Here is a 19,390-nt window from a genome sequence, read left to right on the forward strand (position 1 = left end):
ATCATCAAGTAACAATTAAAGGAAATAAGCCAAACTGATCTATCTGTGTGTCAACATGGAAAATCTCAAAAACATGCCAGACAGAAAAAAGTATATATAGAGTACATGTTTATCATATAACATAAGTAAATTTTTTAAAAAATACACTAGGTAAATGTATGAAATGGGTTAGAAGGATACCAAACTCACAGTGTAGTTTATCTCTGCAGAGGCCAAAGTTGGGGGCTCGGGGGTGGGAGTGGGAGACCGGTAATACTGTATTTCTTAACAACAACTATGAAAGAAGGAAGGAAGGGAGAAAGAGAGAGAGAGAAAGAGAGAGAGGAAGGAAGGGGAGAAGGAAGGAAAGAAAATAGGGAAAGTAGATAAGATAAAATGTTAAAAGTTTTAAATCTGGGTGATTGGAATATAGGTGATTGTTGTTTTACTCTTTGTGTTTTTCTGTAGTTCTAGAAGTATAAAACAAACACACAAATAAACAGTAAAATTCAAGTATCCAGCCAAGGCTCTCCAGACAGACTCTTTTACTTTCTTTATAAAGTCGAATAAATTCTAAACAACCAACCTTGACATTATTAATACATATACCTTTAAAGTATAAAACTTTGTATTAGAGGTTTTACACATTGGGAAACTCTGGTCGTGGCTCCAGATTTCATTCTTCAGATGCAACAGGATGGAACCAACGTCAAAGAGAACGCGGGGAAGTCTGACTCCCTGTGAGGACGTGACTCGGCAGGCACACCCATTTGTTCATCCTCAGCCCTCAATCTCCCCAATTCCTACTGGCCTATTCTGTTGAGGAAGCAGCATGGCTTGCTTTGAGAAATATTCATTTTCCCTGTGCCTTTTTGCTCTTTGTGAAAAAGAGAACCTTCTGGAGGTGGAGCTTGTTGAGCAACACCCTCTTTAAAAACCAGAGTCTCCACGCTTCCTTGATCACTTCAGTTCCAGCATCCTGCCTAGCAAAGAAGCAATTAGCCAAAATGATACCTGGAGGCTTAACTGAAGCCAAACCGGCCACTCCAGAAATCCAGGAGATTGCTAATGAGGTGAGTTGGTATATCTCATGAAGAGGATTGATCCAAAATCTTGGTTCCTAGGGGGGCCGTGTTACGCGTGTGGGTGAACATGAAAACCAGCAGAACATTGGGAAATGTGCGGTTTTGTTCAGGCTTCCTTACAACTAAAAACCTTTTCGGCTGAAACCTCTAATAATCCCAACCACGAGAGTGATCTTGAACATGTAACATCCCTTCTCAGAGCCTCAGTTTCCCCATTTATAAAAGAATTTATATTGGGTCATCTTTATAGGCTTCCAATGTATGAGTCCAGGATTACTAATTCAGTTTCTGATGAAGCTTCTAATCTTACCAAATGGAGCCAACATGTAATTAAATCAGCTTTTTAACAATTTGACAAACTAGACTTCGCACGCTTTGTGGGGAAATTTTTTTAAATGGGTTAAATGAAGAGCAACATTGCAAAGACAATCCACTTCCACACTTCCTGCCAATTTGACTACATAGAAAAAATTATAGTCTCGTCATATTGAGAATATGATTAAACTAGAAGGGGAGTGGCATAGTCTATGCTGATTCTGAAACTGATGATGGTGAAAACAGAACTCAATGTTTTTAGCAAGTTGATACATTTTTTACATGTTTGATTAGCTATCATCTATATGATAAAATTTTATTATACTGTTTATTTTATGAAAAGAAAATATATATAAATTATCATGTTAGGTTTGTAAATTGTTTCCCTATTTTCTTGTATCATTCCTTGTTTTTTCTCTCTGAAACTTCTTTCTATGACCCTGGCAAATAAGACTGGCTACTTGTGTAAGTGAAAGAGATAGGATTTCTATGTTAAGGCTCTGGAATGTTCTCTAGAGATGCGATGCCTGGATTTCTGTCAACTCATTCTTTGGGGATAAATGTTTCCCTTTCAAGAGTTCTTTTTGAAAAAAGATACTTTTGTAGCTTTCCTTCTTCCAAAAGATAATGTTAAGTCATTAGTACCTTTATTTGAGGTCAGAATTCTCAATCTTCAGTATTCACAAACTTCAATGTATACATATATTACCTGGGGGTCTTGTTAAAATGGAGATTCTGACTCAGAATCTGGGGTAGGGTGGGTCTGAGAACCTGAATTTCTAGCCCGCTCCCTGGTGATACCCAGGCTGCTGTCCATGACCTCACTGGCTACAGATCTGGAGATACGTAAATCCAAGAGGCCTACGGGAGATGGGTTTTCTAAAAGCAGAACACTGGGGGCACCTGGGTGGTGCAGCCTGTAGAGCCTCTGAATCTTGGTTTCAGCTCAGGTCATGATCGCAGGGTCTGAGCTCGAGCCCTGTGTCAGGCTCTGCGCTCAGCACACAGTCTGCTTAAGACTCTCTCCCTCTCCCTCTGCCTCACTCCCTGCTCTCTCTCTCTCTTAAATAGATAAATCTTTTTTAAAAATAAATAAAAAACAAAAGCAGAGCCCTGCAAAAAAAAATTCTTAATTCTATTTGTAAGATGAAGATCACACCTTTTGCTCTGCTGATCTCAGAGCTGTAAGGACTACCTAAGGTGATGTGCATAAAATGACCTGAAAACAAGAAAAAAATATGCATAGGTGAGGCTTCACAGTTATTTGCTTCAAATCTTTGCCCAAAGTTACCCGTGACCTTGGAAAATCCCCCTGAGATTTTCCAGGAAACAGAGCTATAAGGGAAATGGGGGAATAACAGAGATTCCACATAAAGAGAGTGTGCAGAAAATTTCAATGATTTTTAAAAAGCCTATCTTGGTTAGCAAGAATAATTTTTTTAGTAAGAAGCTATAAGAAGGCCTTGCATTAAAAAAAAAAACCATCTGTGAGCCACATCTTAAATTATGAAACTAATTTGAAAGCGTGTTTCTTGCTGCTTACCTCAGGCTCCAGCCCTGTCAAGGAGGCAGAATGAGAGATAGGTATGAACAATAGTTATATCACTCTTAGAAAGGTGCACTGTGGTTTTAAAAGCCTTGTCCTCCATTTGACCTCTCATTTGGTCTTTATAACCCCCAGCACAGGGAAGGAAATCATCATGTCCATATCTCAGATGAGATTTCAAACTGAGATTCAAAGAGGTTAATACCTGCCTAGTTAAGAAGCTAGCCTATCTTCAGATTTTTGACCACTTGCCTTTTCCACTATACAGTGGCAGGAACATGGAGAAGCATGGGGGTTGAGGGAAATATGTGGTATGGCAAATTGCCTTATCCGTGTGAGCAGCCAGCCTCGGATTTCAATCAATTTGAGAAATGAATACCAATGAATCATTTCTTGACTATCTCTTAGGTGTCCAGCATTGTATTAAATGTTACAGAAGATACATAAGGACTTTAAGACATGGTCCCTGTCCTCAAGGGGTTTAGAGTCCATTTAGAGAAGCCAGGATAACTGAAACATAATAAAACAATCTCCAATTAAGAACATTGTTTAAATCATAGGTTTGGAACCAGGAAGGACATTAGAGTTTGCCCATCAAAGCTCCTAACTTTCAAGTGAATAATTACTGTGTAGTAGTTCAGCTTCTCAGGTATTAAGCTCCCAGTTATCATTTGGCTTCCCTCTCCCAGGAGAACCTTAGGGGGCAATTCCCAAATAACTATTAGAAGGCAGAAGAATGGGCAGTTTAGGAAGCACTTTCCCATGAAGGATAAAATTAATCTCCACACACACAACCCCAAGAGGCAGGTATTACCAAAACCACTTGTAGGTGAAGAAATATAATCAAACATCTTCTCCAAGATTACAGAGTTAGTTAGGTGCCCAGTCAGAGTCAGGCAAATGGGCAGGTGTTGGGAGTTATACACTTAGTCTGATCTGAGGTGGTCCTAAGGAAGACCACCACTACCTGTCGTTTCCCTTGTCATTTTATCCCTTTGTTTTTTAATGTATTCTATTTTTTTTAACTCACTTTTTAATTAGCAATAATCGCGCCTCGGATAAACCGCATTGGCTACGATACTGCCACTCTTTTTAAAATGCAGGTATTCTTAGAGGAGCTTAAGTTTATCGGCTCTCGCTCTCCTTAACAGAGAGTTTTCTCAGTGGAATGCCAGCTGAAGGAAGAACTCCATCTGGGAGAGAAGGGAAGGAATGGGAGGCCATCTCACAGAGAGGTGAAAGCATCAAAGAAAAAGTGGGAACTGCAGGTTTAAGGAATTTGACGTCACAATGAAAAAGGGAGGGATGCCTGCATGGCTCAGCCAGTTAAGTGTCTGCCTTCAGCTCGGGTCATGGAATAGAGTCCCACATCTGGCTCCCTGCTCAGCAGGAAGCCTGTTTCTCCCTCTGCCTGCCATTTCAATTCCCCTGCTTGTGCTCCCACTTTCTCTCTCTCTCCGATAAATAAATAGCTTACTTAAAAAAAAAAAAAATGAAAGAGGGATGTTGGATAAGGTCAGAAAGAGAAGAAAATCAAACAAAGAGTTCCAGGTTGAGGAGCCTTGAACATTTCTGAAGGCAGGAGAAAAGAGTCCCCATTCTGAAGATGAAGGAGACTGAACTGAATGGTAGTTATGTATCACATATTACTAAAGGATGCAAATAGAGCTTGTTCCCAAGTACACATGAAAGAAATCCCCTTTCCCAGGATTCTCTGTATTAGTTGAGTGTCTCTGCTATCCCCTTCTATATCCTCTTATTCCTTCTAGGAAGACAAGGTGCCATGAAGAAAAACAGCCCTGGTTTCTTCATTCCGAAAACATTATGTACACAGTACTGTGTGAATTGCTATAGGGACAGAAGGGAAGATGGTTCTTGCCTTCAGAGAAATTTAGAAAGGGGATACACTCAAGGCAATAAGGGTTATATTTGACCTGAGAATTGGGATGGGAATTCTGAGTACGTTTATTGCAGGAAAGAACTGTTATTTCAATAATTACTCTGGGAAATGAAGGGTACTATTACGCACTCACAGGTAGATACAGACACACACACGCACACATACACACACCCCCTACGTCAGACCTAATTGCTGAATGCCATTCCTGGCATCCACACAGACCATACACCATACAAACACCCCCTCTGCATACCATCATGGATACCACACCCTGGAGCTCAGCGTGTCACCGCTGTCACTCACCCACACATTTGTGTTCTCCTCTCTGACCGGCGCCTCCCCATCAATCACCTCTGCCACTGCCCCACACCCAGAGAACCTGCCATTCAGCCACACCACGGTCTTTCAGGCCCTCACCCTCCCATCTTCATCAACAGAACATGCTCAGGCCCACTTGAGTGCTCATCCAGCCTGGACCGTGATTGGCTTCAGGCATTCTTCCACCCTTGATTTCTGTTGACCCTGTGAAATTCCGGCATTCCAGTCCTCAATTACACATCACCCCCATTGCCACCACTTCCTCTTCAGCTTCTGCTCCAGGTTCAGAGAACTTTGCTCAAGGAAGTTGCAGAACCACAGAAACTCGCTCAGTACAAATTTATGAATGTATGCCAGCGAACAACTGCAACAGGAACCTGGGGCTGCTGGAACATCCTGTCAGTCACATCCTGTTGGCCTTTTTCTAGAGAGCCCCAGAGAGGTGGACCTGGGCCTTCTCTCTTCTTGGCTTCTCAATCTCTCCCATCCCCATGGCCCCTCCAGCCTGTGTCTCAGTTCCGTCTCCTAAAGATTGCCGTCAGCTGGTACAAGAACACTCCCAATTTCCATATCCCTTGTTGGATCTCATTCCTCCCTCTAGTCAAAGACTCTGCCTTTCCTCTCTTACGTGGGGTGCCATCATTTCTTGCATACTAGGTGCCTTGCCCCACGCTTGCCCTTCCCTCAAAAACGAACAGATGACAAATGTCTATAGGTCATTTCTCATCAGCCCTACTACACTTTCATGCTAAACCCAAACTCTCCTTCCTTCTCTGGAAAACATGCCAAAATATGGCCTACCCATGTTGCCACTATTACCTTTCTATCCATTCTTCCCTATTTTATGCATAGTCTAAAGTTTTTGCAGAATGATTATAGATAGGGAAAGTGCCTAGGTGTGTTGGGTGCAACACAGCTCAAATCCTCAGATCCCAGAGGACTAACAACTCACCAAGATTCATTCCCTACAACAGTAAAAATATATGAACAACCCTAGGGTAATTGTATTTGACCAGCCGCTCCTCCCTGAGAGCGTCCTTCTCCGGGCTGGGGCCCGAGTGACAGTGGCTGGGCTCATACTGTTTCTTCCATCATCTCAGCCACGACTGTGTATGGAAGGCTAGGGAAGGGGAACACCAACTGTGTTCAGCTCAAGGTCTGTCTGTGTTCCAGCAGGTCCCAGACCACCACTCCCAGCTGACATCCACCCTCCCAGCACCCATCCCTTGGGGGGGGTCTTTCAGTACCAAGCTTGCCTTCTGAAAATTAAGGTTTCACTGACCAGTTCCTTCTTATTTTGCCCCTTTCCTGCTCCTCAGCTTCGACCTCAACCTCTACCCCTCCCACCCCTGGTTCATAGCATCCGACATTAGAAGAATACCAGCCTGTTCTACTGGGAAGAGAGAGCAAGGCTACAGGCTCTAAGTGCTGTAAACCTGAAATCACGGCACACAGTCTGACAGGTGCCCGTGTACTTACCAAAACAAACCAGGACACTGGAAATCAGCTCTCTTATGGAAGACTCTGGACTTGTAAACTGCACCGATGCAGTGAAAATGTTATAGATTTTGTATGTTTTTTAAGACAAGGACAAATAGAAATAAAATTTTCTGATATGTGGTTAAAAAAAACAATGACCAAAAGACTGGAAACCAGAAGGAATACAGATCATTACAACAGATAAATCAGATACTTAAGCTATCGGGCAAGGGATTGAAAACCTTAAGTAACTGTAATTAATAATTTTTCAGCCTTAAGCAGTCATGGTCTCTTCATAGCCTTGGTCCTCTCGTTTGTAAAATAAGATTTAACTGGATAACTTTGGGTTTGGAGATTAACCCTTTCCAACTCAGCTTTTAACTTGACCAGTACCCAGCATTGACTCAGAAGTGTTAGATAGGAGAAGCAAGAAAACAGTAACTCTTCTCCTTACTTGACTTCTCTCTGCACTTCTATCTTTTTCCCCCTCTCTCATTCCCCACTTCCCATTTCTGATTTTTTCCTCCTCACAATTTGTCTTCTTCCTTTCTCCACTCTGAAGCTTCATTTTCCATCTCAAGAAAGCAATAACACCTTCTTCCCATCTATTCTGAAGGTCACAGGAGAAATGGGTGGTGGTCCGTGAAGTGTTTTACCCTCAAAAGTGGTCTAAGAACTCAAAAAGTTGGGAAACATTTACATCTTTGAAAACCAACTCTGGCACCCAAACCAAGGGGCTGATAGAAAAGGAATTCAATATGTCCGCCCACGGATGGGAAGGCCTGAATGGCCTTGGGAGAACCTAGATGCATGGGAGACCAGCCTGAAACATGTAAAATGCTTGAGTGAATAGCAGGGAGGCAACTATCCAAGAAACAAGGTATATTGAACATACACATCTATTTTCTTTTCCCTCTAGATGACAGGAAAAAATAAAGGGGAAAAGGCACAAACCCACACCTAGAGAGACAATGGAGATAGGCAAACACCACCTCAAAGATACTGACCAAACCTTGGAAGATGGGAAACAGATGAACAATGGAAAATGACTGGCCACTTAGATGGAGCCCAACCCCAGATGGGAGTGATGAGCCAGCAGCAAGCGGATTCGTGGTGCAGAATTCCAAACGGCTCAAACACGAGCAATGCCAGAAACGTAGGACAATGAGAGTGAGGCACGGGGCTAAAGCCGGGAAAACTGAGAGCAGCAGATCTGTATCAGGAGCAGTTAGGCCACCCCCCAGATCTTTCCCTTTCATTTATCTCAAGCTCTGGCAGAATTCTGGAGCCCTACTCTTCACAGAGAGTCAGAGAGAACAGAGTGGCAACTAGCGTATCAGCCTCAGCTGAGAGAAGGAATGAAAGACCGATACTGAAAACTGGTAAATCCAGTAAAAGTTCACATATTGAATTTGAGACACACCATTCCCTTGTCATGTCAGGGTTTAGGCATGCTGCCACCAAAGTTTATAATCCCTCTGTTGTAGACAGAATGGTGGCCAACATCTTAATCCCTGAGTCTTATAAATGTGCTATCTTACATGGCAAAGGAAATTACAGATGTGATTAGATCAAGGATCTTGAGGTATACTATACTATTTTTGTAACTTTGAGTCTGAAATTACTTCAAAATAAAAAAAAATTCAGGTGAAATAGTAATTATTGCTCTCCCATTTTTATTAATCAAAGACATATATATCAGAGTTCTACTAGTGAAAAGATTACCATGTTGCCATATTACCACACTGACTTGATGCAAATTCAGCCAAAAGCCACAAAATTTAACATTTTAGCTAGCTCATGTAATCTTATTAAAGGCAGATATTTTCTTTTCCTTGAAATACTGAAAATAGTTCTTATTATGATGTTTGAGGACCTTTAGAAGCACGAGTTTCCCAGACTTGAAAATCACATAAGTGGAATCCACTATAGCTTTGATATAATGTGTTTCCTTTTTTTCCCTCCTAAGGTTAAACCTCAGCTTGAAGAAAAAACAAACGAGACTTATGAAGAATTTGAAGCTGTAGAGTATAAAACTCAAGTAGTTGCTGGAATAAATTACTACATTAAGGTTAGAGTTCAACATCCTTACTGGGTTCACATCAGTACTAAAAGATACTGCATTTCCCACTTTGGGTGATGTTCCCTGTTACCCTGACCGTATATTTTGTCCCTTCTGGTTGTCCTAAATGAAATTTCCCAAGTGTTAGACTCTTAAATTTGGCAGATGATGATATATTGCCACCATCTGTTTCCTGTGAATTTAGAAAGCTTTCCAAATTGACTCCTTCCAAATTACAATTAGAATTTACAAATTACAATTTTTGGAAATTGTATAGAAAGAAATTTCATAACGTTTCCAAGAATGCTTAGTTTGTGGCCGTGGCGCTTTTTGTGTGAAATGAGAGGATATCTCGGTTGCCTGAAGGCCTGGAGCTGGACCAGATGCTATCTTGAAACTTATTCCACTCTTTATGGAATCCTTGTGAATCTATGTGTCTAAATTAAATGGATTTTAGGAATGATTTAAAGTAATTTTGGGTGGGAAAATAACTAAAGCTACTGTTGTTTTTTACACAGTATTCTGGTTAGTAAAATTAAAATCATTTGTCAATTCAAGTAAGTGGATTCAATTTGTGACACTGTAGGTATAGTTTAAAACAGTGGAGCATTTAAAATAATTTTAAGATTAATTTTATAACTATATCATTAAACTAAATGATGCACTATCCAGTTCTATTTGAAGAAAATGGTTGTGAAGTTAAGAGGGAAACAATTCAACTAGTCAACCATCGATATTTGAGACCCATCTTCATTCTTTCGCACTGAGATGATAATTCTGATTTAATAAATCAGATAAATAAATAATAACAACAGACATTCAAACACATATACTTGAGATTTACAAAACCATTTGACCAAGGCACAGTCTGGCTTATTCCTCTTTAACAATTAGCTACTTAAGAAATAAAATGTTAAAAAAATGTTTTCAGGGACGCCTGGGTGGCTCACGTCTGCTGTTGGCATCTGCCATGGTCTCTGGTCATGATCTCAGGGTCCTAAGATCAAGTCCCACATCAGGCTCCTTGCTCAGTGGGGATCCTGCTTCTCCCTCTACCTGTTGCTCCCCCTGCTTGTGCTCTCTCTTTCCCTCTCTCAGAGAAATAAATGAATAAATGAAATATTTTTTAATGCTTTCTGCAAAAAATAAAGTAAAATACAATAAAGTAAGAGGTCCTAACCACCTCAGCATAGGAAAATTACAACACTGGGTCATGTAAATGGATCAGCCCAGTCCTACCAAATTTGAGCTCCTAGTATATGCCAGGTCCTGGGGTGGCTCACATGAATGAGATCCTGCCTGATACTTAGAAAGCAGCAACATTGTTTCCCCCTTTCTCAATCTGCTTTCTTCACAGCTGAAAAACATTTTTCCAGTTAAAAATGATTTTGTTCGAAGACAAGAAACATTCCATCAAAATTGGGATCATTATTTTAATAATTTATAATTAGTCTAAGTTCATAAATTTCATATAGTAACCAGCTGATGCATTTCTTAAAAAACTCCTCAGAAAACTTAAAAATTCCATCCCTTAAGACCACCTACCTAAAAGGATTAAAAAAAAAGAGAGAGAGACCACCTGCCTAGTCAAATTTCTCCTACTGGATTACAACTCCTAACTCCAGTTCCCTCATTATTTCCTGGCTGTCTAGTTGATCTCTGCTCTGAACCGCTCTCTACATTTAAGGTCTTTCTGGTGAAGTGACCTTCTGTGTTCCTTCCCAAGTATCTATCTATCAAGAGGCAGGTGGAGGAATGGAAGGGCTACAGGCTTTCTGGTGTCAGACAGTTCCGGGTTGGAACCTTATTCAACTTGTTCCACTAGGAGTCCCTGTGTGATCACAGCCCCTCATCTTCCCTGAGCCGCAATGCCCTTATCTGCACGATTCAGATAAAAACCTACTTTGCAGGGTGCCAGGGTGGCTCAGTGGGTTAAAGCCTCTGCCTTCAGCTCAGGTCATGATCCCAGGGTCCTGGGATCGAGCCCCGCATGGGGCTCTCTGCTCAGCAAGGAACCTGCTTCCTCCTCTCTCTCTCTCTCTCTCTCTCTCTCTGCCTATTTCTCGGCCTACTTGTGATCTCTGTCTGCCAAATAAATACATAAAATCTCTTAACAAAATACAAAATTAAAATTAAAAAAAAAAAACCCAGGTGTTGTGTGAAATAAAAGAGCTAGAAATTTACAACGTGCCAGGCTCTAAGAGCTGAGCATGTATTCTCTTTTAATCCTCTCAACAAATCTATGAGATAAGTATGATCATTTCCCTTGTGTTACTGATGAGAAAATGGAGCCTCAGGGAGATGAAGTAACTAACAAAGGTCATACAATTATAAGAGAGGGCCAGGATTTGAACCCGGGTGGTCTGATTCTTATCTACTGGCTGTGCTGCTTCTAATAATGTCTGCAAAGGCTGATGTCCTGTCCAAACGCAGAATACTTTTAAAACGTTAAACTGTAGGGGAATCTGGGGGGCTCAATTCGTTGAGCATCCAACTCCTGCTCTCAGCTTGGGTCTTGATCTCAGGGTTGTGAGTTCAGGCCCCGCACTGGGTTCCATGCTGGATGTGGAACTTACATGAAAAAAAAGTGGTTACACTATAGAGTGAAAAGAACATCGATGTTGGACTCTAGATTTAGGTTTTGACTCTGTCGCTTACTAGCTGAGAGATTTATGGAAAATTATTTAATCTCTTCTAATCTGCTTCTCCATTTGTAAAACTGTTATTTTTCTACCTTTGTTCAGGCCTATAGTAAGAAGTATATACAATGTTCATCATAGCCTTTGAATCATAGTAAACATTTGCTGAATGGCATTTGTTAATTAGGAAGGGACATCAGAACATAAAAAACATTATTCTAAGACAAAATTTTTATTGTCCCAACCAAAAACAAAAGTAGAAATTCTCATCATGATTTTCTAGGTTTCAGGTTCATGCCCATACTACCATTTCAATTTTCTTTTTTTTTTTAAAGATTTTATTTATTTATTTGACAGACAGAGATCACAAGTAGGCAGAGAGGCAGGCAGAGAGAGAGAGAGAGAGAGAGGAGGAAGCAGACTCCCTGCTGAGCAGAGAGCCCGATGCGGGACTCGATCCCAGGACCCTGAGATCATGACCTGAGCCGAAGGCAGCGGCTTAACCCACTGAGCCACCCAGGTGCCCCCATTTCAATTTTCACACCAATGACTAACCAGCAAGATCCCTTTACTTTAAAGGGACACTATAGACTGTCCATCCCCTGCTCTCTGCTCAGTCCTATCAGTGGGCTTTTATAATGTAGGTGCTAATATAGATATGGGAACCACACCTCCCAAATTTTCTAGGACAATTCTGATTTTCTCCTCCCTTTTCAAATCATGTGGCTAATAAAGTACCCCAGTCTGGAAGTCAGAAAACAGAATCAATAAGGAGACTGTCACTTGTTTTCTTGCTCTGTGCATCTTTGAAAATGAAATACACTTTCATTGTGCCCAAGCAGTAGGAAATTATAAAATAAAATAATGAAATAAAATAAGGGCTTATGCCTCTTGCCATGCCTTTAGCCTGTCCTTTCTCATAAAATAAGGTGGTAGGTTTATGAAAATCAAGGTCTAAGAATTCTGATCTAGAAATACTGTTCCTGAAAAGCTTATTTCCCTTGGCATAGATGCATCTGAATGAATCTCCTTTTCATTTTTTTTCTTTGTTTATCTTTCAGGTGCGAGTAGGTGATAATAGTTATATTCACATGAAAGTATTCAAAGGCCTTCCTCAACAAAATTCTACTTTGACACTTACTGCTTACCAGACTGACAAAAGCAAGGACGATGAGATCACAGGCTTTTAGCAGCATGTTCCCGAAGTGGTCTGATGTTTTCCACTGGCTACTGATTAATGTTCCCTGCTAATAAATGTAACTATCAATAAAGAAGCATTCCTTTTCAAATAAATTGATTTCTACAACCATTTCTCTTTTATTGTACTAAATAGTATTTACCTTTTCTTTCTCAAAGTCAACGTTATTGTTTTAGAGAAGAAATTCCGTGCAACTTAATGTCAATTGGAAATCTTACAGAGAAATTGGTCAGGCCCAATGAGACCTGCTAAAGGATAAGACTACCACTACGACCATTCCCACACACCATAGGCAGGCTAGATCATGTGCTAGCAGTGCCCTCTGGTTGAGGAGAATCCACTATTCCATCCCCTAGCCTCACATTTTAAAATTAAATCAGGAATTTTACAAAATACATTTATATTTTGAAATGCCTTCAAACTTACAGATAAGTCTCAAAAAAACTTTTTTTCCCAGGCATTGAGAGTAAGTTACCTACAGTGATGACCCATCACTAACAAATATTCAGGGTGCATTTCCTACGAACCAGCATTTTCTTCTGAATAGCTGAAATACAACCGTCAAAATCAGAAAATTAACACTGATAGATTTACTAACATTTAGTCCCCAGACACCATTCAGTTTCCCCAGTCGTCCCCAAAATGTCTTTAATTGCTAAGAGCTCCAATCCAAAACCACATGTTTCATTTAGTTGCTATTTTTCTTTTTTCTAACACTCTATTGAGAAATAATTTATATACCATATACTTCACCCAATTAAACTATACCATTCAATAGTTTTTTGTATATTTAAAAATGTGTGCAACTGTCGCTTAGCTAATTTGAGAACATTTTCATCACCTCAAAAAGAAACCCCATACCTTATAGCTATCATCCCCCATCTTCCTCCACATCTTCACCCCTAAGCAACCACTAATTTACTTACTTTCTATGTGTCTCTGTAAATTTGCCTATTCTAGGCATTCCATATGTATGAAATCACATATGGGTTTTTGCAACTGGCTTCTTCCTCTTGGCATATTTTGGAGATTCATCTATGTTGAAGCATGTGCTGATATTTTTTTCCATTTTATGGCCAAAGAATATTCAGTTTCATGGATATTTTGCTCATCCGCTTATCAGTTGGTGAATATTTGGGTTGCTTTCACTTTTTGACTATTATGGAAATGTATAAACATCTGCATACTTTTCTTTTTTGTCCATACATGTTTTCATTTCTCTTGGACTGATACCTAAGAGTGAAATTGCTGTTTCATATGGCAACTCTGTATGTTTAATTGTTCAAGGAACTTACAGACTGTTTTCCAAAGTAGCTGCACCATTTTACATTCCCACCAGCAGTGTAGGAGGGTTGGGATTTCTCCCCATCCTGAACACTTATTATTTTCTACCTTTCTGAGTCTAGCCATCAAAGTGGGCATGAAGTGGTATCATATTATGGTTTTAGTTTGTATTTCCCTGAAGACAAATGATGTCAAGTACCCCTCATGATCTTTTTTTTTTTTTAAAGATTTTATTTATTTATTTGACAGACAGAGATCACAAGTAGGCAGAGAGGCAGGCAGAGAGAGAGGGAAGCAGGCTCCCTGCTGAGCAGAGAGCCCAATGCGGGGCTCGATCCCAGGACCCTAGGATCATGACCTGAGCCGAAGGCAGAGGCTTTAACCCACTGAGCCACCCAGGCACCCCCCCTTCATGATCTTAATATCCATTTGCATATCTTCCTAGTTGGCAAAATGTCTATTCAGATCCTTTGCCCATTTTTAAATCAATTTGTCTTTATTGTCGAGTTATAAGATTTCTTTGCGTATTTGGGATACAAGTCCCTCATCAGATGTATGATTTGTAATTATTTTCTCCTCTTCTGTGGTTCTTTTTACTTTTTGATGCTGTCCTTTGAATTATAAAAGGTTTTTATTTTAATGAAATCCAAATTGTGTTTTTTTTCTCTTAAGTTGTGCTTTTGGTGTCAGATCTAAGGATCCTTTACCAAATCCAAGCACATAATGATTTACTCCTATGTTTTCTTTTTTTTTTTTTCTTTAAAGATTTTTATTTATTTATTTATTTGACAGAGAACACAAGTAGGCAGAGAGGCAGGCAGAGAGAGAGAGAGAAGCAGGCTCTGCACTGAGCAGAGAGCCCAATGCGGGGCTCCATCCCAGGGTCCTGGGATCATGACCCGGGCAGAAGGCAGAGGCTTTAACCCGCTGAGTCACCCAGGTGCCCCTACTCCTATGTTTTCTTAAGAGTTATATAGTTTTATTTTTTTAAGAAAACTTAGAGAGTTGTTTATCTTTTTTTTTCCACTTTTAAAAACATTTTAATGTTTTTTAAAAATTAACATATAATATACTATTTGTCCCAGGGGTACAGGTCTGTGAATCATCAGGAGTTGTGTAGTTTTAATATTTACCTTTAGGCGCTTAATCCCTTTTGAGTTAATTTTTATAAATAGTGTGAGGTAAGGATCCAACCTGATCATTTTGTAAGTGGGCTACCTAGTTGTTTGTGTGGCTATCCATTTGTTGAAAAGTCTGTTCATTTCCACACTGAATGGTCTTGGCACCCTTGTCAAAACATCACAGTCATAAATTCATTTCTGGACCCTCATTTCTATTCCATTAATCTACATATCTTTCTTTAGCCAGTACCACACTTTTTTTTTTTAATTTTATTTATTTGAGAGAGAGCACGAGCATGAGAGGGGGGTAGGGGCAGAGGAAGAGGGAGAAGCAGACTCCCCACTGATCAGGGCACCCAATTTTGGACTCGATCCCAGGACCCTGGGAACATGACCTGAACATGACCTAGGCAGATGTTTAATTGAGTGAGCCACCCAGGTGCCCAATACCACACTTTTCTTGATTACTGTTGCTTCTTAGTAAGTTTTGAAATCAACAAGTTGGAATCCTCCAACTTCGTTCTTCTTTTTCAAGAATGTTTTGGTTCTTCTGGCCCTTTGAAATTCTGTATGAATTTTAGAATCAGCTTCTAAGTTTCTACAAAGAAGTCAGCTAGGATATTGAATCTGTAGATTTGAGGAGTAATGCCATTTTAACACAAGAAACCTTCCAACCCATGAACATGGGATATTTCCTCAAATATTTGCATTTTCTGTAATTTCTTTCCACAGTGTTCTATACGTTTCAGAGTATGTTTTGCACATATTTGTTAAATTTATTTCTAATGATTTTATTCTTATGGATGCTATTGTAAATGAAATCATTTTCTTAATTTCATTTGGCTTGTTAATTGCATATGTATAGAAATGCAATCAATTTTTGTATATTGGGCCTTGTATTCTTCAAACTTGCTGAACTTTGTTTATTGGTAGATTTCTCAGGATTTTCCTATACAACAAGGTAATGCCATCTACAAAGAGAGAGTTTTGCTTCTTCCTTTCCAATCTGAGTATCTTTTATTTCGCCTTTACTGTCTAGAACTTCTGGTATAAAGTTAAATAGAAGTGGTGAGAGTGTGCATTGTTGTCTTGTTCCTAATCTTAGGGATCAGGATCCCTAAGGGATTCTTAGAGAACAAGATCTTAGCATCCAGTCATTCACTATTTAGTATGCTATTAGCTGTGGGGTTTTTGTAGAATTGCCCTTTATCAAGTTGGTGACATTTTCTTTTAGGGTTTTTTTTTTTTATCATTATTATGAAAGGCTATTGGATTTTTTTAAAAAGATTTTTTAAAAATATTTTATTTATTTATTGGACAGAGAGAGATCATAAGTAGGCAGAGCATCAGGCAGAGAGAAAGGGGGAAGCAGGCTCCCTGCTGAGCAGAGAGCCCGATGCGGGGCTCGATTCCAGGACCCTGAGATCATGACCTGAGCTGAAGGCAGAGGCCCAACCCACTGAGCCATCCAGGTACCCAAGGCTATTGGATTTTGTCAAATGCCTTTTTTTTCTGTGTCTTTTAAGATGTTCATGTGGTTTTGTTTTTATTCTTTCACTATAATGCTTTACATTAATTGGTTTTTGAATGTTAAACCAACTTCACATTCCTAGAATGAATCCCATGTGGTCATGGTGTGTAATTATTTTTTATGTGCTAGATTTGGTTTGCTAGCATTTTGTTGAGGATTTTTACATCCATATTCATGAGAGATATTGATCTGTAGTTTCCTTATGATGTCTTTGGCTTTGGTATCTGTATAATACTGGTCTCATTGAATGAGTAGGAAAGTCTTCCTCTTCTACTTTTTGGAAGAGTTTGTGTAGAATTGGTATTTATTCTTCTTTAAATGTTTGGTAGAATTCAGCAGTGGAGCTATCTGGGCCTGGGCTTTTCTTTATGGGAAGTTTTTGATTACTAATTTAATCTCTTGTTGTAGGTCTATTTAGATTTTCTTAAGATGGTTTTGGTATTGTCTTTCTAAAAATTTATCCATTTCATCTGCATTATCTAATTTATTGGCATATAATTGTTCATTGCATTCCTTCCTTGGGCCTACCTAATGGATTTTGGATTGGATTGTTAGGAAGGCGTATAAGGAAGAAGTAGAAGGAATGGACAGAGAAATGAGAGGAGGGAAAAGAAATTCATTTTAAAGATGCCCTAAATAATGTCTCCCTCTGTGTTCTGCAGTATGTTCATCACCCTATTAGTGCCACTTGTTAATTCCCATCCCCAAATAATAATACTATATATTAAGCGCTTATTATATACAAGGTAGTATTCTAAAGAATTTACACCTACAACTCACTTAATTCCCATAACAACCTCATGAGTAAATATTGTTATTATCCCCTCTTTACAGAAGACTGAGTATAGAGAGGTTAAGTTATTGCCCAGGGCCTCATGGCTAGTTAATAAAGTGAAGATATAATCCCAAGCTATTTGCCTCCAGGACCAATGTTCTTCACTCCTACACTCTACTAACACAAGCTCAGAATTCATTTGCTCAGCTATTCTGACCCCTGGAGGAGGCAAGGGAGAGTTTGAAATAGTGTAGTGATATATATGTATGTAATGACTCCTGCTAGATGCTTCATAATAAAGAAATTGTCCTATTCATCTGCCTTCAGCTCCTAGCACATAGATATTAAGTTCAATCAATGAACTAAAAGATCTCCACTGGCTGGCTAATATTAATGCCATAGGGCTCTTAGGTAACAGAGACTACCAGAAATTATCTCATCGCCTAATAATAAGAATCCTTTTCTGAGCAATGCAAACATTGACACAAACATCTGTAGTTATAAACTCAGAGCAGGATACACAAAACTCTATAATCAGATTGATTAGATTTATTTGTACTTTATCCTGATTTTGGTATAGAAGACTGAATATAACACATGTTTAAGAATTAGTCTAATAAGGGACATACAGAACATATGCAAAGACAATTACAGCACCTCACTGTCAGAAATAAGAGACTTGAATAAATGGATAAACATATCCCATCACTGGTTAAGTAGACTTCCTGTTAGCGAGAACATAGTAGCTAATAGGAATAAGTAGGAAAGAAGATCAAGTAATGTGTGCAGTGATTCTCAATCATCCCTGCATATTAGGGTCACTTAATTTATAAATTTTTTAGAGGTCCCAAGTCAGGGGGCGTCTGGGTGACTCCATCCGTTAAGCATTTGCCTTTGGCTGAGGTTATAATCCAGGAGTCCCAGAATGGAACCCAGAGCTGGGCTCCCTGCTCAGTGGGATGTCTGCTTCTCCCTCTCTCTGCGCCCTCCCCCCGCTTATGCTCTCTCTCCCCGCAAAGAAATAAATAAAACCTTTAAAATAAAATAAAAGTCCCAAGTCAGGCCCCACGCAGATTTTTTTTTTTTAGATTTTATTTATTTATTTGTCAGAGGGAGAGAGAACACAAGCAGAGGGATTAGCAGGCAGAGGGAGAAGCAGACTCCCCACTGAGCAAGGAGCCTGATGTGGGACTCGATCCCAGGACCCCGGAATCATGACCCGAGCGGAAAGCAAATGCCCAACCAACTGAGCCACCCAGGCGTCCCAGGCCTCACGCAGATTAATTGAATAAGAATCTGAAATAGATTCCAGATGATTCTAATGTCATCCAGCGTTGAGTACTAGAGTGATATAAAGGTAAGAGGGAAAGGTTTAATGGAAATACTTCCCCTAACAGAATTGAAAATATATTTCAAAGCTTAAAATATTACAAAAAATTTCTGATATTAGGTTAAAAACAGAATAGGTGTGTAGGGTAAACCCTGACAGTTGTTTATTTGTTTTGCTTTTGTAATACAAGTGCCTCATTTAAGCTTTGGTGAGGCATCTTGCAAAGACCTATCCTCTTTGCAGTTAACTATCTCAAATAAACACAGCGCCACCCACAGGCCAAATGAAGAACCAAGCCACCTCCCCCAAATGTGGGCTCCCTTGTTTTAGAGATCTTGGTTAATTTAGGTAACTAACCATCTGGGCCACTTCCTTTCTTTCTCTCTTCCCATGCTTTAACTTTCCACTCTTACATTTTAAATTCACCAATAAAGAGTGAGCCTGCAAAACCCTAGGTTCCCCCACCCTCTACCCAATAAAAGCAAAACTCCTGGCCGGTACAATCTCTTTCTCTCTCCTTGTGACTTCACTTTGTGGCCTCAGGTGTGCTTTGTAATGTCCAGGTCTTGTAAGTAATAATGCTTCCCTTCCAACATTTCTTGATAGTTATTGCTGAAGGGTGTCTTGCATTCATAATAAGAACCTCAAGTGCTGATCCAGTCATATTGGTTATTTATAGGCTGAAACCAGCCTAAAACAAGATGATGAAACAAAATAAAACAAAAAATGCATGTCAGAAAATGTAACCCAAATCTGTTAAGTCCTGGTAAAATATAAAGTGTGAAAATAATTTTTCATTTACTAAATGTTATTGAAAAATTACACTAT

The 19,390-nt window shown here is 39.6% G+C and overlaps 1 protein-coding gene across 1 annotated transcript; it reads left to right on the plus strand.

Moving 5' to 3' along the window:
* The first annotated feature begins 943 nt into the window (after positions 1–943).
* CSTA (cystatin A) lies at positions 944–12,629 on the plus strand. The gene is made up of 3 exons (XM_059165208.1): positions 944–1,052; positions 8,592–8,693; positions 12,385–12,629. Exons 1-3 carry the CDS (start codon positions 987–989, stop codon positions 12,511–12,513), a joined length of 297 nt encoding a protein of 98 aa, XP_059021191.1. The 5' UTR covers positions 944–986; the 3' UTR covers positions 12,514–12,629.
* The last annotated feature ends 6,761 nt before the right edge of the window (positions 12,630–19,390 follow it).

The sequence above is a fragment of the Mustela lutreola genome, chromosome 2 (genome assembly GCF_030435805.1).
Source record: "Mustela lutreola isolate mMusLut2 chromosome 2, mMusLut2.pri, whole genome shotgun sequence".
Lineage (NCBI taxonomy): Eukaryota > Metazoa > Chordata > Mammalia > Carnivora > Mustelidae > Mustela > Mustela lutreola.